General features: G+C 44.7%; 1 protein-coding gene across 5 annotated transcripts in view; it reads right to left on the bottom strand.

Moving 5' to 3' along the window:
• The window catches only part of FARP2 (FERM, ARH/RhoGEF and pleckstrin domain protein 2), a 70819-nt gene that overhangs the window by 22471 nt on the left and 25493 nt on the right, over nucleotides 1–22855 (bottom strand). For 4 of the 5 annotated variants that reach the window (XM_062005859.1, XM_062005857.1, XM_062005862.1 and 1 more), the window contains exons 5-13: nucleotides 21736–21814; nucleotides 20380–20477; nucleotides 18504–18618; nucleotides 12017–12164; nucleotides 10688–10783; nucleotides 9468–9631; nucleotides 9253–9321; nucleotides 8217–8271; nucleotides 7326–7566 (exon numbers count right to left, since the gene is read on the bottom strand). In XM_062005859.1, coding sequence (XP_061861843.1) covers nucleotides 7326–7566; nucleotides 8217–8271; nucleotides 9253–9321; nucleotides 9468–9631; nucleotides 10688–10783; nucleotides 12017–12164; nucleotides 18504–18618; nucleotides 20380–20477; nucleotides 21736–21814 — 1065 coding nt within the window. The remainder of the gene's footprint in view (nucleotides 1–7325; nucleotides 7567–8216; nucleotides 8272–9252; nucleotides 9322–9467; nucleotides 9632–10687; nucleotides 10784–12016; nucleotides 12165–18503; nucleotides 18619–20379; nucleotides 20478–21735; nucleotides 21815–22855) is intronic. The other variant, XM_062005861.1, reaches the window with a different exon arrangement.

Here is a 22855-nt window from a genome sequence, read left to right as displayed (position 1 = left end):
ACTTGGCACACGCCCCAGTGAAGCTGCATGGACCCATGGAGTCACATCTACATGTGACACCACAGGAGAGCCCTAACATCGGTCCTGGTTTCAGTTACATCCTGGATCTTTTGCCACCTTTCCCCCTTGTGAAGGTTACACTGTTGTGACTGGAGATTGTAATCCTTTAGGCTGTCACAGTGTGAAACAGAAAGCTCTTCAGGCTGTACTGACAGCTTTCACCCATCTGTGCTCCAACTACGACTGTGCTGTTTGCAGCATTGCTGAAATGCAGCTGGGCTCTCAACCTCATTGATGGCAGGTAGGTATTTTCCCCACATCTATGGAAAAATGGATTTAACACAACCAGTCAAAGCAAAGTTAACCAAACTCGAGCCCTGTGACGAAGCAACACGACATGCTCTGTTCTAAAACTGCTGATTCCTTCGCAAGGAAGTCAGAGACAATTCCACCCCATGATGTCTTTGCTGCAAAGCAAGGGGGCTGGAGTCAGTGTTCTCATTGTAACTGAAGCACAATATGGAGAATACATTTTAAAAAACCCCAAAACATCAATTCAAACTAGCTGAGGAACCCACTCAGTTCCCTTCTGTAAGGACTATGGATGTTTTTCAAGCACATGCCCTAGAGAACACACAACTGCCTCCATACCCTGTGTCTGCAATAAAGGACGAGCCTCCAATAGGAACAACTATACTGGAGGGACACACTCAGGTTAAAAGAAAATTTCTCCACAATAAACATAATTTCTACAATGAAACCTCAGCTTTGAGTCCTATTTGTATTGGAAGCAAAGGGCCTGCACTGAACAGCAACTGGCGACCCCAACACTTGCCCCGGCTGTGCTCTGCTTTCAACAAAGGGGTACAGAAGGAAAACTGTCTGAAGAAATCTGGTGATAGAAGTCTAAGATGCCTTGGCTAGGAGAAGAGTATTTATTCTATTTGAAACACAAGGGTAACGAAAAATAAAGTTAAAAGCCCACGTTGTCATTTATACCAAAGTTTTCCTTATTTTATTGCATAAACAATTCAAATGAGGAATTAGTACAAATCTGTAGGTTCATAACCAGCAGTCATCTGAACAGACATAAAGGTATTAAAAATCCCAGCATGTAATTCAATAAAACACTTACCACATCAAATAGAAAAGGTCATGAGATCAATGAAGAAATTCCAGTCCTCTCGGTTTTCTTAACACAATCCTTTCCTGACCAGGGTAGCACCTATATACTGGGGGAGCCACTCTAACCAAGGCACAGGCACCCCTATATGTGTTGACCTTTGGTGTTCCTTACCCACTTGCAGGGCTGTGGCCAGCTGTGCCCTCAGCTGCTGGTCAAGCCTCACACATTCCAGCAACAGCAGAATATTGTGACTTTGGAAACATGGATAGCAACATCTCCCCCACAAACCAGGGTCAATTAGCCATCCTCCAAATCTGAAACCTGCAAAGCTACAGCTCACCCAGTGCTGAGCTAATCCTACAGTACCCCACTGTAGGTAGTAAATCAAGTGGATTGTATGATAGGTGTTTGGAAGGGTAAAGTCTCCCCATGTTGAGACAGAGTGGATCCATACACATACACCTGGCCTTTGTGACAAGTGCAATGTAAAGTTGACTGAGAACTACTGATCATAACAGCTAAAAGACTACACTGGAGACTGTACCATTCATTTAATCAATATCTGATAATTATGGCTTCAAACTTGTTGCAAAATGACAATAATGGGAATGACTTACCCACAGGTTTGCACCAAAAATCATTAAAATGTAATGAATTTTATTAGTGTCTGCACAAAATCTTACCCTTGCCAAGATTTCCAACGAAACAAAAACCACCACCACCAAAGAAACCCACCAAAAAAACCTGACACCAATCCACACTGAAGTCACCAACCAAAAAACCAAAATCCCTTAAATGAAATCACCTATGACCACAATGCAAATACACACAGGAAAAAGGAGATCAACACTGGGGAGAATCCAGCAACTCTGACATTCACTGGAAACTAAAGTGAAAGTGGAGAGCAGATCAGTATGCTGCCCTAAGAGAAAACAAGCCAAGTCCTGGGAAATGCACAGCATGGATTACCTGAATAATGAATGAGTACTTCAAAATGACAAGGTCTACACACAATAGATAACACAGGCTAGTAAAGGCTACCAAAAGTTTAACTGGGTGGTCGATAGGTCAGAGAATATATTCTATGACCCATGTGCAACTTAAAGAAGTTCCAGTAACTGCAGAGGGGGAGATGAAAGATGGCCTGATGTCGTGCTTCACAGCTAATAGACGTGTCTAAGCAGAGCAGTTCTGAGTACACACACAGGAGTACAGGTGCAGGTTAATTTACCCATTCAAGACACATTTCTTAGTGTCTTAGTCATACTGCAGCATGCAAGTTGAGTACCACAAAGGAGCTGAACTCATCAGCCTAGCTTGTTTGGAAAAGCCACTAATACTGACATACCCTCTACAGCCACAACAGTTGGCTAACACAGGAGAACAGAGAAGTGGAGCGGTTGGAAACAGCCCTACCTCGCCATCCCACTACCACTGCAACAGCTGCCTGATGCACAGGCTGGAGCAGAAGGAGACTGGAAGCCCCAGTGGTTGTCTGTACTGGAAAAAACACAGTGCTACAACCTGTACACCAGCTAGAAACAAAAGCACCTATGGGTGTCCCTCACCTTCCCACAGATGAGGCCAGAAAGCAAATGTGAAAGGACGTACCTGCAGGAGTGAGCGTGTCGGGGGAGGAGAGGACGGCCGCTCACTTGCCACGGACAAGGGAAGGTTTGCACCTAGGCTTTCATATGCTCCCACCACAGCTCCTCAAATGCTTTCTTCTCCAGGTGAGCATGCATGCCACATTCGACAGAGATCTTCTGATTACTCCTATGCAATCTCCCCCCTTTTGCATGCCACGCTTTCGCTGCTCAGGGTCAGACGGCTGGCACCAACTCCACACCTGCCAGCATACTACTCACCTCAGAAAGAAAGCTTGTGTGCTCAGGAAGAAAACAGAAATCGGTACCAGGGACTAAATTCTAGCAGTAACAACGCTGTAAAAAGAAAATGACCCAAACCACAAGGAGTGAAAGCCTCACAGCATCTCCGGTACTCGGGACAAAACACCCTGCGCAGAGGCTCACCCAAAGCCTCACACTACCCAAAGACAAAGAACACGGACAGGGAATGGAGAGCCCTTCCTTCTCTCACCTTCTCCTGCTGCCTCAGGAGGCAACTGGGGAAGGGAAGGATGCCTGGCACAGCTCTACTGCACTAACTCACAACTGGTGTTCAAGTTCACTGTGAGGCACTGAGCTGGCCTGCTCCCGTGAAGGCAGGCTGGTTTCCTCTCCATTGGAAAGTCATTCTGAATGTATCTCTCTGGAGGAAATGATGAAGAGCCTCTTCTCACAGCTTTCTAGCTATAATAAAAACTCTACTGAATTTTCTCCTCTTTTACGTCCATCTGAGAGACATGATGAATAAAACAACAATGCTAAGCATGCAACTCTGTCCTCTGGAGCCACACACCTTTGAAAACCAGGAAAAAGAAACCGCAACAGCAAAGACCTAACTAGCAGGCAACAGGGGCACAGGCAGCAGCACTGAACTCATATATGACCTGCAAGTACACTATGGCATGCAATCCCAGCAAGGGACATCAGCTTGTAGGTGCTGACCAGAACCACCTTTGGACAAGTATCCCAAATCTCAGTAGACAGAGGAGTCAGGTGACGTGAGCATCAGCGCTCCTGGTGACACCTGTAGCCAAAACCTTCATCTGAAGAGCTCGCTGCCTGGTCCCACCACCCCAGCCCCACTGTGGATCCACACATCTTGCTCTAAGCTGAAGGACCGAGACACAAGTCACTCCCTGTTCCTTTAGAAAACAACAGGGGCGTTACATAAGACCCTTGTTACTTTAACAACAACAAAATATCCCTGAGATTTAACACTGCCAATAGAAGATTTGCATAGCTGCAACATACAAGAAGGAAAACACTGAAGATCCCTTATCAAAATAACTGTGGTGCAAGAAAACACACTGGAAACGCAGGCAGCCTTTCCCTAAGGGCTTTCAACAACCTAGAGAGTTTGCTTGGCTTTAGTCCTGTATTAAGCAGTTCTATTTAGAGAGAAAGCTTGTGATTAAGGCACAGAACATGACACTGGGGCACTTCTACGGGAATTGCTGAATCTTGATTATTTAAAAGACAAAGAAATTGGCCTTTTTCTAAATATTTATCCACCTTTTTGTCCCTGACTCTACCACCTGTGAGAGCCTGTGGGCAGAACTCTCTTGTTTCTGTTTTCTTAAGTCACTTAGCTTAGTCAGTTGAGGGAAAGACAGACAAAACACCTAAAAACACAGCTTCAGACACAACTGAAGGCTTCCTCCAAGTGCCTACTGAGAAACCTCACATTACACATCCACAGCTTCACCTCCACAGGTATGGATAAGCCCACACACAGAGCCATAGCACACACTCAACAGAAGGAAAAGACTACTGTAAAACTACTGTATAGCTCTTAAAAATAGAGCAATCCTACTGCTGTATATTCCTGTAGGTTCAAGCTAATGCTTTGTTCTAAAGGTGCTTTGCTTCTCTGTGCCCCTGGCAAAGGCGAGAGGTTTGTTGTGGAATGACAGCAATCCCGTTCAAACACAGGAACTGGAACAGAAAAGCAAGTGCTGGGAAGGAAAATCGTACCCTGGTCCACACTGAAGGGGAAGAAATGGTTGACAAAAGAAGGTTTTATCTCCTGGTGTTCTGCCACACTCTGAGAGGAATTCCCTTGAAGTCTCAGTTACCAGAACTGAGAAATAACAGTTTGATTTATGACAAGCACATTCAAGAAAACCAATGGGAATAACAGCAAGCATAAAGTTATGCTTGTAACTGTAAGCTGCCTGTTTCGGAGGCACTGACTGTGCTAGTATTGCACTCTCTGCAAAGGACCGAAAGCTGGGCAATGGGGAGCCTCAGAACCAAAAGGCTGAAGGAGATGATGCTTTCTAGGATCCAAGTTTTGGATTAATCTGCACCTTTCCAGCACCAAGTTTTGGTCAGGTGTTATGTATTTCACATTCTTGCTGTACAGAAGCAAAGTGCTCTAAAAAATGCTCCCACGAGCTGCTGTTGGGAGCGTTTTGTCCCCCAACCCATCTGGCTGGCAGACAGGAAGGACGTTTCACACCTCCCACTGTTTCAGCTCAATAAATGTTGCTAGATTCGATGTGGCCAGTTCAGCAACTGTCTTTCCAATCACATTTTCAACCTTACAGATCAGACCCCACCTCAAAGTCTCCCGACTAAAAGCATTTATAAGAGCAGTGGCTTCTGTACTTCCTCGGACACCTCAATTCCTCAGAAAGCTGAAGGCATTTTTCTAAACACAGGTCATATTTTAAAGAGAGAAGTTAAAGCTATCACCAGGTTTACCATCACCTGTCTTCCCCAGATAAAGGACACTCCTGTGAATTAACTTGCAAGCATTTTTACGCAGGCTGATTACACAAAGGAAAAGAAGGTGAGACAAAACGCAATGGGGAGTAAGTGCTTTTATAGTCACGTATCTCCAAACTGCTGCAAAGCAGAAGGGTACTTGTTTGTTGCTGGACTGATGAAGGCACTTTGAAGTCAGCAAACACAGTGATTGTCTTCACAAGAAGATTTGGCAGCTGCTGTTTTCATTGGACACGTTCCCTCTTCTGAACTACCACACCAGCTCCTCATTCTTCCAGGTACACAGCAGGCATGGTGCTTAGCTGGTGTTTAACTTTCCTTCAGAGTTGAAGATTGTCCATTTTTTTGATTGGGGGAAAAAAAACCCCAGCCCACAGGCAGAAAACCCCAACCTGAGGACTCTGCAGCAGGAAAACAGCTCATTTACTGGACGTGGCTTCTTGTTAACAAACGTGCAAACATGCTGAAGAAAGAGCATATTGTATCAGACCCTTACAGATGTGTTTGTAGCCAAAGGAATCCTTCGATATGCTGTACTTTGTCATGTCTGCAGGAAGCAGCTGATGCTACTTAACTGAAATCAGTGGCTTTTCCTCCATGCAGTGTTGTGTGGCCATCGTAGCCCATCGTAACACATTGTGCACGCAGTGTGATGCATGTAAGGCAGCACCAAAGCTGGATGCTTTGAGGGAAACTGAAGAGGTACGGGAGAGAAGGAATTACACCGACTATGTCACGTAATTTAACATCCAGCCACGGGACTGGAGTTTTCTTGCTTAAAGCGACTGACACCACAGCCTTTTGACTTCCGAGCCTCAACAGCACAGAGGGTTCCACCCCAGAAATCAACCCCTGTCAGTTGACATGTGCCTTCTCTGCCCAGTCTTCTTGGCTGAGATGTTTTACATTATTCTGAAAGTCAAAAGCAAAGTTATCACCAGTGGCTTGAGTAAAAGGATTGCTAAAGAAAAGGTTGACATCCAGCGGCGGAGCAGCTTCGGAGTCCCAGGAGTCCGTGTCTGTGCTGCTGGAGTCTTCAGTGGTGGTGGGTGGGTAGCTCAGCTGTTCCAGCTGGTCAATAATGTCTGTGAACTGAAAGGCTGAGCTGGACTCGGAGCGGACCGAGTAGGCGGGGAAGTTCACCATGGAGCTGGCTTCCGAGTGGGCGGCGGAGCCGTGCGCGTGCAGCGAGGACGAACCGTTCAGCGGCAGGTTATTGAGGGAGCTGCTCTCGGAGCGGTTGTTGATGAGTGAACTCGTCTCAGAGGGGCTCAGGAGGCTTTGCATTCTGCTGGCTTGGGCTTTCACCTCGAACAGCTCCGAGGTATCCGATGGTCTGTCATTGCCATTGAAATCACTCCCTTCTTCAAACTCAAACTCGTCTTCCATATTCATATCTACCGCTTCGGTCGAGTACCTGTCAGGGCTTGACTGAGAAGAGGCTGTATTCTGCTGAAGGGTGTCTGCAGTTAAGCCAAGGGGCTCTGACACACACTTATCAAAATCAGAGCCCTTTAACTCCAAACCACTGTAAAGGTATGAAAATGCCTCAGAGCCCCCAGCAAAGAAGGAGATTTCTGCTGGGTCATCATCAATGAATTCTTCTGACACCTGCAACTGTGAGTTTGTCAGTGTGAAAAGAGGGGCAGCCCGACTGCTATGCTGATGCTCTTGCTCAGCAAGGAAACCACCTGTGGTAAAGTCATCCTCATCATTGTCATTTTTACAAACAGCGACCCTGCTCTCCTTACTCCTCTCTACATCTAGATCTAAACCACAACCACTATCAACCACGGGACAAGCAGGGTTACAGTTTCCTGCAACACTACCAAACCCAACACCTTGGAGCACGGGAGATCCAGGCTGCTGCATCAGTTTCCTTCCCGCTGCTTCTGCTGGCACTGCTGTGTTTCTTTCTGGAATCCTTGTGTTTAGTGCTCGGGGGTCCAAAGAGGAAGGGCTGCTCTCTGCAAAGATGGGCAGGACAGGAGGAGGAGCGGTGGATGAACGAACTGAGTGGAATTGGGCAGCTGCTGAGGCAGGAGACCCTGGGGCTCTCAAGCCCTCAGTGAATGGGACACTCTAAGAGGAGGAAAAAAAGAAAAAACACAACAGATTAAAGGATTTTTATAATACATCAAACCAAGCTGATGCAGCAGGAACACGTGCTTCAAAGGAGCAAACAGTGCATAAAGAAACAGATCCAGCAGCCTCAGTAAAAGACAAGATCTTTTTTCCTGAATTCTGATAACTGGATGGAAAAACAAATCCATGTATTTTACAGCCTCTGCTGAAAAAGCATCCACAAGGGAAAGTAATACAGTAAAATCCTGCCAAGCTTCCTTAACCTCTCCATGCAAAGTAAGTGCATTCAGGGAAACACGTTTCCTGATGCTGGCTGTAGAAGGCATCTCTACAATGAACTCAAACCTTCCACAGAAAGCAGTTACACAGTACCTGAACACAAAGTAATCCTCTGAAATAAGAGCATACTAGAAAGTATGACATTTTCTTTCAGTTAGGCTGAACTCTGAAGAGGGAAATATTACTCACTTTCCACTCCACTGGCTACAACTACCGAAATGGATCCCACCAGCAAACTGTTGCACCAGGGACAAAGGCTGAGGAGTGAAAGCAATTCAAGACAAACAGCTGACTCCATCATCCTCCCTCCAGCCTCGCCTCAGAAAGCTGTTTGTCAGCTTCCCTGACTGGGACACTGCAGAACTGACCTGTTTTGGCACGTCGGTGGAAGTACGAGTGGACGCCCTGACTTTGCTGTGTCTCCTGCAGGACAGAGATCAGACTGTGAGTACCCAGGGCATGAATCAGCTGTTTCCTTTCTAGTAGCCAACATAAATGTCTCAAGCTGTATTGTTTGTTCAAAACTAGTTCAATGTGATAAGTTACAAGAGCTGTAAATAAGGCAGGAGGAAGAAACGTGTAGGAAATGGAATAAAGCAAGATGCAGGTAATGCACAGCACTGCAGAACTCAAGAGCAACTGGAGGCAGAAGGCTAGACTAAATAGCACACTCACTTTAACCTCTTCCTTTGTGATCAGTATAAACATCTACAAATGACCAGCTGCAAAACCAGAATGAGCTGATCTGTGACTGAGCTCTAATTTAAGGCAGATTAAATTCTTTGTTACACCTCAAAAAGTGGTATCCTGCACCACACCTGTGGCTACATTCATTCTGTCAACAATTTACCAGAAAATCCATCATACAGAGAAGGAGCTCAACGGGAGACACTTACTAATGCAACCTTCTTCAGTTCCCATCCCGTTTCTGACGAAAGACTATGAAGTTTCCCACACAGAGACAAGACAGTTTCATACCAAAGTGAATGACAACTTTACAATGAAAATGTGCATTCTTAGTTTACATATAAGTTTATGAGTATTTAAGGTCCCAGTTGCAGACTTGCAGATCTCAGACTCAATCAAGAGCTCTGCCACCAGCCACCTGCATAGCTACAGTGACGTACAGACAAGTCCTTAACAATTCCAGTCAACCACTGCAACACACTGAACTTTCAGATGGCTGTCACACAGTGTCCACAGACATTAGAACACAATACTGTGTTCCCAAGCTTCTTTACATCACAACAATATTTGGTTTTAAGCTTAAATTTGAGGCAGAGCTCAGTAACTGAGAAGCCAGTAAAGGACCGTGCCTCCCAGCATCGTTTAGAAACACTGAAATGTAAGCAATAAGGCACTGGGAAAGTCTCCATTACACCTTACAAAATTCTCTGTACTTACCTTTCATATGGGGTTCTCTTCATGCCACTATCCTTAATGTAATCCACTAGCTGCTTCTGTGTTCGCCCACTGTGAACCCACAAAATGACCCATGTTATGAAATGCGGTGGATGAGGATTACAGAGGGGATGACTTTGGAGCACTTTTTCCTTTTCATCTCATTTTCTAAGATGTAAGGAATTCACTTTTAATAGAGCTGTTGTGTTTCTCCCTACCTGTATCTGAATGATGACCCTCTGGTGAAGAAGACTGCTTTAGCCTTGGGCTTTGGCTGATCAAAGAGCCTAAAGAACGTGTGATATTCAACACAGATTTTCCAGAAGTTTTTACACTCATCCCTACTTCCCAAGAGGAACTCCAATGTGTCTTGGTATGGGCCCTAAGGATAAAACACAAAAGCTAAGTAGCACAGAAAGTGGAGGAGAAAAGGAGAGGGCAAATACATCCAGTGAGATGCACTCTTTCAGCAAGTCACTTCTTACGTGACTTAAAGTGCCTGAACTGAGTTTGAATGCAGAGAAAGCTGTTGAATAGAATCACAGAATGGTGGGGTTGGAAGGGACCTTTAGACATCATCCAGTCCAACCCCCCTGCAGAAGCAGGGTCACCTAGATCAGGTCACACAGGAACATGTCCAGGTGGGTCTTGAAGCCCTCCAAGGAAGGAGCCTCCACAGCCCCTCTGGGCAGCCTGGGCCAGGGCTCCCTCACTCAAACACTGAAACAGTCTGTTCTTATGTTTAAGTGGAACTGTTTGTGTTCCAGCTTCATCCCATCACTCCTTGTCCTGTTGCTAATTACTATAGAAAAGAGGGATGTCCCAACCTCCTGACATCCACCCTTTAGATAGTTATAAATGTTAATGAGATCCCCCCTCAGTCTCCTCCAGACTAAACAGCCCCAGGTCCCGCAGCCTTTCCTCATATGAAAGATGCTCCAGTCCCCTGATCATCTTGGTGTCCCTGCACTGGCCTCTCTGCAGCACTTCCCTGTCCCTCTTGAGCTGAGGAGCCCAGAACTGGACACAGGACTCCAGATGAGGCCTCATCAGGGCAGAGCAGAGGGGGAATAGAACCTCCCTTGACCTGCTGGCCACGCTATAGTAGCCCAAAGATTCCCCCCTCCCCATTTCAACAGAACCCTATGTTTGGCACAGTCTAGCCACGCAGTGTGGAGCAACAACTTTGATTGCAGATATCACCAGAACATCAGCCAGGCATGAAAACAAAACCTCTGCTCTACAGACACACAGAAAGGACTGACTGACATTTACATGGATATGTCTATGTTGAGGAGAAGCTGACACAAGAAACTTAAAAGCCTAAGACGGCACACACAGGGCGAGAAAGGAAAGATTCTCACTTGTGTGAGGAAGCCAAGCCCACCCCTCTTTTTCTTTTCCACACTGAGCAGCCTCTTATTGCAGTAAAACTTACACAGACCTCTGGATGGAGTTTGATAAGGAATCTTTTCCTCTTGAAGCTCAGTTTACGGACCTTCGACCAGTTGAAAGTGTTGATTTTCGTATTACCCTGAGTTAAAATGATGACAGTTAACACGTGGCAGAGGCTTCAGAAGTAAAAGCAGCAAACACAGAGACCACCTCCTCGACCCCTTGTGTTGCATTTTTAGTTCTGGTGACAATAATCCCTTCAATCCCTTCAACTGAATCTTTCAGTGCAGGGGTAGCTGCAGGTGTGCAAGGAACATCTGTGCTGACACTAGGAAACTGAATGAAAGCCTAGGAAACTGGAGGGGATGTTTAAACCCTAACAGCACTCTGGACGCTTTATGGTACAAGCCAGATGAGGGTTTCATTTTATTTGTCACACTCTCCTTTTCCTTTGTACAGGACACTAGACGCTCTCCTCCAAGCCGTTTTCTAATTCAGTAGTATAACACAATGAGGAGGACTTGCCACGTGCATGAGGAATGCTCCCAAGCTCTCTCACCCACTAACCCTGCATATTTGGCTAAAAGCAGGCTCTGCCTTCACCCTGCTGCCCTACATCAGCCCTTAAATCCCTGTACCCCTGATTCCCAAAGCCTCAGAGGATTCATTCTCCCGTCGCTCTCTATAAGCACAGGGTGACAAAAAATGGTACTTCAGGAGAAAGATCCGACTGAGCTGAACTGATGGAAACCTCAGGGGCTGAGAGGCCACTGAAGACAGAGAGGGATTACAGGACTGCAGTGGCTGATGGGTCTCTGAAGAGATTTTGCCCCACAGTAACAAAATGACGGGTAAGACACAAAGCAAATGGAATGTTTCAGCAGCTCGGCTGCCTGTGTGTTCTGGAGGAAAATTATATGGTCACATTCATGAACAGAATCTGACCATCAGGTCACTTAATTCAACAAAAGTCATTCTGATCAGCCCAATTGCTTGAATGAAACAGCACTTCTATACACTATGAGCAAAGTTATCACAGCAAAAATACACTGTATCATGAAAACAAGGGAAACTGTTCCAGAAGTGCAGGGTTACAGACCCTTTCCAGGACTGCACCAAACAAACTGATCCTCTCTGATACAGAACTTTCAAACAGACAACCAAAACCCCTCTGCTTGGCTGTCACTGTTGGTCCTGGTGCTCTCCTCTCTGCACCAACAGGGGCAAACTGCACCAAACAATAGTTTGAGGGCTTAAAGGACCACAAAAATGTGTAAAACCATCAGAGACACACAAAGTTCAAGTCAGATGTTCAGTCCCAAGACACGCTAATGGAAAACCACAGATGGGCAGTCTGCTCTCCCCACTGTACCTGGAATACCAGCACACCCATGTGTGAAACAGCCAGGTTAATTTTGGTGCCCTCACGGTCAGATGCCAGATGAAACCTGATGCCGTACATCTCCAGTTTCCGAGCAATTTCAAGCACTTGGAAGTCTGACTCAGCAGGAGTTTGACCCCTGTATTGAGGAAGAAAAAGAAATGACAGTTTTAAGACCAATCTGATCCCACAATACTGACAACACAGAGCTTAAGCCTTGACTCTGACACTAAATGAGGTTGTTCTGCCTCATCTAGTTGGGCAGCTTCCTCCCAAGTTAAGCATTACGCTGAAACTTTTGTAATAGGAGCAATATGCAACAACAGCAGATGATCAACCTAAAATGCCTCCCACAGACACTGAAACAAATGGCAACTAGTTCATGGTGTTTTCATTTTAGAAACACCAAAAGCTGGACAAATCCAAATTCAATCCAGCTTGCTTGTGTGCACGTTGCTCTGGAGGGAGGGCTTCAGCATCACAGCACAGTTGTCATGCTAGAGCTATAGGGTGCAAGGTATCCCCCTGCTCTTTGCCTGTATGATTTCCTCCTTGCCAGAGAATCTGGATGACTTTGAAACCAGGAGGAAGGTGTACAGATGTAGAGCATCTCCTTCTTGAGCATGCACAAAGCTCAAGCGAGCAATACAGAGACTGTTAGAGCCTGGCACACAGCAGTCACAGCCTCAGCCTTCATTTACCTCTCCACAAGTTTGATGAAGTCAAGCAACTGACATTTTATTTTCCTGCATGACAAAACAGTCCTGTATCCTTTTTATTTTTCCTTCTCCCCCTTTTTTGTCCATGAGGGGGAGTTTACCAGATGTCAGTACATCTTCCACCTGGCTTTTAGGAACAGGAAGGGTAGCCATGGACCATCGGCAGAGCCAGAGCAGCTAAGAGACAGCACCCACAGAGCAGGACAGGTGCAGTGCCTGACATGCCTCTGCCCAGGACACAGAAAGTGGTGCAGAGCCATCCTGCCACCAGACATGTGAGGGTCAAGACCCCAAAATATGGATCATCCCAAAATGTATCATTTCACAGAGCCTTGAAATGATCTAGTGAAGCACTGGTGCTTGTACTGACAAGACCTTTTCCCTACAAGTCAAAACTCTGTCAGTCTGGGGGTCCTGACAGGAGGTTTGACAATCAAATCAAATCAAACCAAATCAAATCCTGTCGTGGAAGTTAAGTTCTTTGTAATGAACATGCCCCAGTTATGCTGCAAAGTGTAAAACTTCTTATTACAAACACAATCCTGTTGCCTGTGGCAGTCTCTGTAAAAACATTCTGCAAGACAACACTACTCCACAATTTAATGCATAAATATGGTCCAAGAGAATAAGGCAGCAGCCCTTCTCCTGTGCTAACTCCACAGAAACACAAGCAGCACAGGACCTGCTGTAGCCACAGTTGTGCAAAGCAACTCCTGCACTCTGAAAATCATTAGAAATAACAAGTATCATTTTACTTGGAAACAAGTGCTGCATGAGCCACCTGTACTAGTGCACTGAGCAAACTGCTCCTGCAGGGTGCAAGTGCACTAGGACAAACACACCGTGCAGGGAAGACAAGGGATAAAAGCTGGTTATTGCTCTGTTTACAATGAACCAGATTAGATTGCTGCACACACAAAGCCAAACGTTTGAAGTCATGTTTTCCAAGAAATGGCCTCCCATCCATAAAATGGTGCCATTCCATTAAAACAGATTATAAACCATTTGTATCTATTTTTGTGTACTGTGCAATGCCAACCACAACACTGGTACTAAATAAATCCTCCTGCTACCCTGACTTGCCTAGCTAGTCATGCTCCTTAAAAATACCTCCTTCTACCTACATATAGTCATGCTGTAGATTAACCAACCTTTTTCTCTCCACAGAGATTTACTTTAAATATGAATTGATAATATTAAAGTGAATGATTATTACATTTAAATGTACCAGAAACAGAGATGATGACACATTAACTGCCTGCAGGAACCACCTCTACATTTCAGAGTGCAAATACGAAGCTTATTTAACCTGCTGACATGTTAAAACTGGAAGCTGTTTGAAGAAACAATGCTGCTTGGATTCTCAGTAAAATGCTCCTTAGATTAAAACACAGACATACACACAGATGCACCAAGTAAGCCTGAATGCACACACACGATGACAGGACGTCAGCAGCCTTCTGTATCGTCTTATTCATTCTGGAGGGAAAAAAGTAATCTAAAACACTACAGCAGGAATTCCCACATTTATTTTGCCAACTGCAGAAAGCTGCAATCCAGTGCAGCTCCTGACTTTACAAGCTCAGTGCAGACTCCAACCTTATCCAAACATCAGGATTATACAACTGTGGACATATGAAAGGACTGCAAAGAATCACAGAGGAACAAAAACCTGCCTTCAAATGGAAAAAGAAATGCCAGACTACATGGAGAGCTTCACAGTCACATTTCTACCAGTGTTACCACAGCAGGCACCACTGATGTCTAAGTGCTTAAACCCAAAAAAGCACATTTCCCTTCCCCATGCTGAACTGGGTAATGCCAGAGTAAGTGTTTTAACACTGCTTTTATGTGTTTTCTTCCCTAGATTCCTTAACTGTGTCAAAATAGTTGAAGTACCATGGTCCTTGTTGACTAAACACATATAAGACAAAAAAGGTGGATCATCAGTATTAACTTTGGCCACAGCTTCACTCCGAGAGGACTGTAACTCCCACCCACCCTAATTCCTGCTATCATTCTGCTGAATGGAGCAACATTGCACATTAAAGCAGTACTTTGTCTTTTGGAGAGGATGGTGAGGGTGCTAAAATCCAGGATAAAATGGCAACTGGAAAATTGGAACTATACAGCACTAAAAACTCTTCATAAACAGTCCAGTGTGACCAATGCAGAACCACTGACAGCCATTGTACGTGTCACTAGAAATGACCCAAAGCACAGTGCATCTCAGACACAATAAAGTAATACTGAAGTGTTCTCATGCACACACCCTGCCTGTACCTACCAAAGAAGGCAGAGCCTCAAGGGGGGAAGGCCAGGAGCAATGCCAGGCAGCTCCCGCTGCCCCACAAACCCTTACACACCAGAAGCAGTTTCAGAGTAATTGCCCTCAGATGTTTGAGGCAGATTAAGCTGCACAGACCAGCCTGGTAAAACAATCTGGTCTAATTTTGTTCATCCATTAAGCAGATAAATCTACTTAATCTTCCCCAGGTCAATGGACAACAGACTATTGCAAGTGTTTTCCAGCAAAAACTGCTGTCAGTGCAACAGGTTTTAGCATAAAGGTTCCCTACACACTTCCATCTAGGCAAATAGTGGTAGTGAGTTAAAACAATCACATGGGGCAATCAAGTCAAAATAAATGCAGTTAAATACGAGGTGATTTATAGAGCATTTACAACCAGTGATTAATATAGGACCTCAGAGATACAGTGATCAAATGCTGCTTGTGTAGAAATTGTTTAGACTACACAGCAACCTAGAGCTACAGGTTTCTGATTTACAAAGAAGTTAAATCACAGACAGCGAGGTTAAGTTGAGATAGGACATGAGGGATAACAGGAAATGTCAATATAAATCTATCCAAACTTTCATTTCTTTCCTGATTTATATATTTACACACAAAAACCCCAAATTACTGCCATTTGAACACAAGCAAATTGCAGTTATGTGTAACTCTGGACTACGCTTCCCCCGCAGCAAGTATTGTACTGCTTGCAGGAAGGCAGCAAATATTGCATTTTCCATGTCTGGATTTAACTGCCCAACCACCAATAGATGATCTCCAAAACAGAAACTTTTTTTTAATAAATGACCAAAATAAAATACAAGTTAACTCAGGCCCTTGTAGAGCAACTAAGTCATGTCCAAAACCAGGACTCGTCCTGTTTCATGTCACTACAATCACTGCAGAGCCAAACTCCTTATGTCTATGCTTTTGAAAGTAAAAGAAAGTATCTGTAAACATGAAAGAAAACAAAGGAAAGTTAACAGAAAATAAGCTTTTAAATCCCATCTTTCTGGATACAACACTCTCAATGTATTTTCTCTTCTTTGATACAGAAGGGATTGGATACACAGATTCTGTTTCACTCAGCTTTAGTTCTACCACTTCTAACAGCTATAGTGAAGCAATAAAAAACCACCAAACCAAACCAAACCACACCACAACTTTCTAATGGGAAGAGATACTCCACAGAGTGACCCAGAGACCAGGCAACTCTCTGCAAAGGCACACACATCCTCCTGCTCCCCCAACTCGTGCACAGCGCTGGAAGGTGTCCTGCAGTGACTCAGCCTGAGAAAGCCAAACCGATGCTGTACAGAACCCCCTGTACACTGGGGTGTGAGTAAGTGTGCTGAAGGCCAAGCAAGTGCTGCAAAGCAAGGAAATTGAGGCAGAAAGAAGACAATGCAGTAGTGAGATTGAGATGAGTCACCCTGTCAGAAATGGGTTTATCTTCCCGGAGGCTCTGTTTGTATGAGAAGTCTCTGTGAAAAGCAATTGTCAGTGGAAGAAAATATTAGTCTGCTAAAGGTAAGTGGGGGAATAATAAAATCAACTGAAGAAAACAAAAAATGAAAATGAAAAGATGAGGCTCAAGGACAAGAGAGAGAAGCATTTTATCCATTTAAGTGCACCACCCATTCACCAGGACGGAGACGAAGGCTCGGAGTCCTGCTCCTGCGTGCTCCTCAGAACAGAGTGAGGAACCACGGGACCTTCACAACTCCTACTGAAAATGGAAAAGGGTGGCCAGTACTCCCTGGGCAAGGGAAGAGAGAAGAGACATGTAAGGAAGTCACAGCTATTTTTAGGATTGCAGTGCTTCCAAAATTAGATCCCTCTAACGAAAACTTTTCCAAAGGCACAGAGGGGATTTGAAACACACATCCAAGGCACACAGGTATCACTGACCTTCCACTGTGACCTTTATAATCACATGCCTCAGCTTTTAATCTTAGTGTGGTTTGAAAGTACACCCCTAAAACATGGCTTTAACACAAGACTTGCAATAGTTTTAATAATACGGCATTGTATTACATGCAATTGTCACTAAACTGATGAAAAGCACACACAGGCAGCAAGGAACGTTCTCCTGTCAACCTCCCTCTCCCAGCTTCTTGATAGGCAAAAATACAAACTTTCCTTACTATAAAGAATGATTGTTTGAAAGAAACCCTCAAATATCATTAATAAAATGACCAGCCCTTGACTCACTCAGAAGACACTCACAGCCCTTCCACTGGGAAAAGCAAACCAAGACAATTCCCCGTGAGCAGAAGCGCCTCCGTCAGACACGAGCAACAAAAGGCTGTTCTGTGCATGGCCTGGATGTGCTCACTCCAGAAATACAAAATCACACATTTCATCTCAAATTGGAAAGTCATTGGCCAATGCTGCATGATGTCATCAAACCCTTTCATGGAGCCATTGTAGCTTTGGACCACATAGCATCTTGCAGCTGTAACTTTCACAAAGTTGTTATGGTCTGTGTGAAAAGCTTGTTCCTCCTTTTAACTTGAAGTTACTGATTGTTTCAGCACTTTCCTTTTGGCATGAGACAAATAATGAAGTATCTCTGTGCAATTCATGGTTCCCTTTCCCTAGCTGTCTTCTCCCAAGGTGAGGAATCCTAGCATACATTTAGATTTACTTCCACATTAGTTTAAAACAGCGTTTGGTTTGTTTGTTCGTCTTGGAAGGTTCAAAAGCAGGGAAAAGAAGTAACAAACAGCTGCTTTTATCAAGGACTGCCAAAGCTGAGATTCCATCAGTACTGAAAATTTCAGTACAACTGAAAATAAGTGATCTTAAAAAGCAAAGAGTTAATTACTGAAACTCTCAGAAACCGATTTTCTATTAATACAGGACATGTCTCAGCCTCAAACACAGACGCTGCCCTGAAAAACCTCTTTGCTCTGTCTTAAAAATCAGTTGGCAACAAACCATGAGTTTGCCCACAAAGAGGAAAAGGAAAAAGTTATTTTCCAATATAGCATTTCCTTATTTGAAAAATGCTCCAGCTGTAAGACAAAGTATTGCACAAGTTCTGATGAAACTGCTGTAACGCTCTCTCCATCCTTCGCCATCTCCTTTATACTTAATGAGTACAGAACGTGTACAAAGCAAGAGATTTCTACTTACTTAGACAAAAGCAAGACCTATGCATTTGACACCAAGCTGAACTTAAGTCCTGTACACTGGAAATCCTGGAGGGTGATTTTGCCTCCAATTACTACAAGCTCACAGGAGCTTTCTTTGTTACGTTATTAAAGGTGAAAATTCACTTGAGGAAAAGCTACTGCCTAACAGCTCTGTCCTGATTACATAGCTATGGCTACATCCAGCCTCTCTTGCTAGGTGTGAATGGTGTTTAACAGACAGAATCTTAACACTATCCCATCATGCTTGACCCCCACCAAGTGAGCCCAGGAGCATGCATTTGGGGTATACGTTAATCCTCACTTACACGTGCTTCCTGTGGAACTCCAGAATCTTGCCTTCAATTCTTTCCTGGTTGGGCAAATATTTGTTTGCTTTCAGGTGTTCCCGATCCTCTGATTCATCAAAATCTCCTATTTCAGCTGTTACAGGAAAAAAAAGCCATTAGAAGAAGAAGAAAGGACAGCGTAAGAATGACAGAAAATACTGGGTAAGGAGCTAGGGCCACCAAGACATAGAATGGATTTTCCTCTAAGTGTCTCAAATTTGTGCATGACTCTTTGCATCCAGCATCATGTTACAAACCCCTCACATCTATCCCAAGCAGACTCCCTGGGCATTGCAGCACTGTTTGAACATCGTTTGTGGCTTCTTTACAGTCAAAGATGTCAAACTTGTAGAAGACCGAGGTGGTCTCAACATTTCTTCCTTACAGCTGCCTCACACCAACCCAGCCTATTTCTATTTCATTTTTCTAAATAGATGTAAAACAGCTACAGACAAGCCTACTTGGGAAAAGGGCAAGTTACACTTTAGGAATTGTCCAAAAACGCACAGCAAAAGATAAAGCAGAGGTACTCTGGATTCTCTAGTAGGTAAGGCCAGATGTTGAAACTTGCTCATGAGCTCATGTATCATCTAACTGCTTCTGTTTCAAGGCAGAAAGCAGGCAAAAAAATCCACTTCTGCAGCTCAGGCTACAGATTGGGTTGGACCCTTCCAACATTTCCCTTCCAACCCCTACCATTCTGTGATTGTATGATTTGTAAACATTTGGCTGCTATTTGAGCTGATTTGGTGTCTGAACCCATTCAAGGTTTTCAATCCTAAAGGCCACATTTTTAAGTCTTCAGGCACTTTACAGACTGAGCAAGCAGCAACATGGAGAGCTTCCAAAATGTTTCCTATTTCTGTTTGCACTCCAAGCCAGAAGGAAAGCTGCTGACAACCCCACTGCTGAAGTTCTCTGGCACATTTCTAGTTTTATTTCAGCCCAGTCTCTATTCATTTATCTCATGCAGACCATGAGGTTCAACAAGGACAAGGGCAGAGTCCTGCAGCTGGGAAGGAACAACCCCCTGCACCAGGACAGGCTGGGGGTGACCTGCTGGAGAGCAGCTCTGCAGAGAGAGACCTGGCAGTGCTGGCTGATAATAAACTGACCATGAGCCAGCAATGTGCCCTCATGGGCAAGAAGCCAATGGCAGCCTGGGGGCAGCAAGAAGAGTGTGGCCAGCAGGCTGAGGGAGGTTCTTCTGCCCCTCTACTCTGCCTTGGTGAGGCCTCATCTGGAGTCCTGTGTCCAGTTCTGGGCTCCTCAGCTCAAGAGGGACAGGAAAGTGCTGCAGAGAGGCCAGTGCAGGGACACCAAGATGATCAGGGGACTGGAACATCTTTCATAGGAGGAAAGGCTGCGGGAACTGGGGCTGTTTAGTCTGGAGGAGACTGAGGGGGCATCTTATTAACATGTATAAATATCTAAAAGGTGGGTGTCAGGAGGTTGGGACATCCCTCTTTTCTATAGTATATAGTAACAGGACAAGGGGTGATGGGATGAAGCTGGAACACAAACAGTTCCAGTTAACCATAAGAACAAACTGTTTCAGTGTTTGAGTGAGGGAGCCCTGGCACAGGCTGCCCAGAGGGGTTGTGGAGGCTCCTTCCTTGGAGGGCTTCAAGACCCACCTGGACACGTTCCTGTGTGACCTGATCTAGGTTGACCTGCTTCTGCAGGGGGTTGGACTGGATGATGTCTAAAGGTCCCTTCCAACCCCCACCATTCTGTGATTCTATGAAACACAGTGAAACAGAAAATGCTTTAGTTAGCCAACACTTCTGTGTGCCATTTAACCCAGGTTACCAATGGCAGCCTCATCAGATGTCACCACCGTTGAGATACTCACATTGCAGCAGGTGAGAGACCAGAAGAGCAGCTGTATTGTCACTGCAGGTCAGTCGTTCCTCCGCCAAGTCTCTCTTGATTTGCAACGCAAACAAGTACCTGAGAGAGAGTTGCAAGTACTGGAGTTACAAGGACCACCCTGACACATTGAAGAACATTGAAGAGCTATTTTTGTAAAAGCAGCATCTCCTGATTGTTTCCAAGAACAAGACAACACAGAAGCTTTGCTACTAAGGACAGTCAAATCAAACCAAATAACTCGTGATTAATCAAATGCAATCCATCAGCATAAACACACATAGGAACAAACACACAGGAACAAGGAAGCAGAAGGAAAACCAGGCTTTTAACAACTTGGATTTGTGAAGTGTCAGTAGCTGTGAGGCTACTGGGTAACAGTTTTGTGTAAGTAATAAGCTGCCTGCAAAACACAGGAGGACAGAAGAAAAACATGGCAGTGTTTGAGGTGCTGAGGATGACCAACTTAGCAACCCAAACCAATTTGAGTATCTTTTCTTAGATGTAACACTGGCAAGTTTGTTGTGCTCTTCTTGAAAGAAGGTGCAGTAAGGACTCCAGTAAGCAGGCAACAATCACTGCTGTAAAGCTCTGAACTGACAGACTGGTCAGTATTATTTACCGAATTACATCCCGAAGGGTAGTAGCATTTTTCCTTTAAGATTTCATTTTAGAACATTATATTCCTCAAGCAAAAAGATGATAAAAGGTATACATTTGGAATGTGCTTTTTAAGACTTTCAAAGTGGTGTAAGCATGTATCATTTCTCTCTTTTTGGGGGTTGGACTGGATGATCTCTAAAGGTCCCTTCCAACCCCTACCATTCTATGATTTCTATGCTCTGTTATATTCTACTCTCTATTTTCTGCACATCTGACTGAACTGTCTTGGTTTCTTCAACATATTCACAATAAAGTGTACATATCCTTAACAGCATTATGAAATACTTAGATGCTCTAAGCACAGATCTAGGTGACCCTGCTTCTGCAGGGGGGTTGGACTAGATGATCTCTGCAGGTCCCTTCCAACCCCTACCACTCTGTGATTCATTCTATTTATCATTACAAGAGACAATCACATCACAGCAGTTACCATGCTGGTTTGCTCTAAAAAGAGTCTGAAGGATAACAAGGGATCTCTGTGGATTCCTAAAAGGAATTCCAATTAAAAGTAGCAGCACTAAATGAGCTCTTCAAACACCAAAATCCTGGGTAAGGTCCTTGTTAGAGGCACAGCCTTCAAACCCCTTGGAAACAGCTGCAAATAGTTTCATCTTCCTCTTACCTTCCCACTATTGCAGTAGATAATGCAAATCAAATTCTTCAGACAACACTTTACCTGGTGTATTCCTCTTGCAGCTGACCCGGGTCTGGAGGGAAAAACTTCACGGCTAGACGCAGCATTGTAGTCTTTGGTCCTGCAAGAAAAGTTAAGTCATTTCACAAAAACCTCTTGTTCTTCATGAGCACATGCATATTATGCTGCCAAACATGCACAGAGAGACAGTGCACATGAAGTCTAGACAGCTCTCAGCTTGCCAGCTGTTGTGGGCCTACAGGCTATGGATGGTCCATGTCAGTGGAGATAGAGGAAACAGTCTGCAGAGGAATAGTTCCACGGTAAGTCTCCAGCCTGAATGCTGTAAAAATAGTTTCATGCAACATGGAAGCTTATAAACACCCCAAAGCAACACCTTCACTGCAACTACTATTGCAGATGACCCAGTGAGGGGCTCCCAAAAGGGGAGCAGCATGCAGATACATCCCACCAGCTCTCCTCTTGCCAACAGCCACCATCAGAGCTGTCCATGAAATGAATCCACAAGTCCAGCCAGATCCAGCTGGCTCATCAAGGAGATAAAAGTGTCTTTGCAGCCTGCTCCTGGCATGCCCATTAACACTCATTTCTTCCCATTTTTACCATTGTCCTTGTCAATCTGGACAACTGGGAGAAACCTAATGTAACTTCTACGTCTAAACACAACTCTGAGTAACTATTTGGAATAACTTGTAACGTTCTGTATAGCATTTTAGAAGGAGAGAGACATCTGTGACTGCAGCACATTAACAGTTTCAGCATCCTGCTGAAACAGCTCAATGCCCACAGTCCTCTCTCACCAGTATTTTTGGAGGAATGTCACAGGGTAGCACAGATGCCTACTGAGCCACTGCTGGGCACAACCATTGTGCACTACCACTCCTGGCTTAAAGCAGAAAAGTCTGAGTATTGTGCAGTCACCAGCCTTTGCTTACAGAACCCTGGTGAGCATCCATCTCAAACTCAGAGGTGTACTCTTGTCAAGAGGACTGCTCACCCACTGCAGCCCCACACTGCACTGGGACAGACTGAGACCTGTCCCCAGAATGCATCTTCAGGACAGAAGACAGTCTGCCCTGACCATGTGGAGCCCCAGAAAGGTAGGACAAATTAAGGGAGAGCGGGTCCCCTCTAAACAGGC

The sequence above is a fragment of the Colius striatus genome, chromosome 12 (genome assembly GCF_028858725.1).
Source record: "Colius striatus isolate bColStr4 chromosome 12, bColStr4.1.hap1, whole genome shotgun sequence".
Taxonomy (NCBI): domain Eukaryota; kingdom Metazoa; phylum Chordata; class Aves; order Coliiformes; family Coliidae; genus Colius; species Colius striatus.
This window is presented reverse-complemented; position numbering and strand designations above follow the sequence as displayed.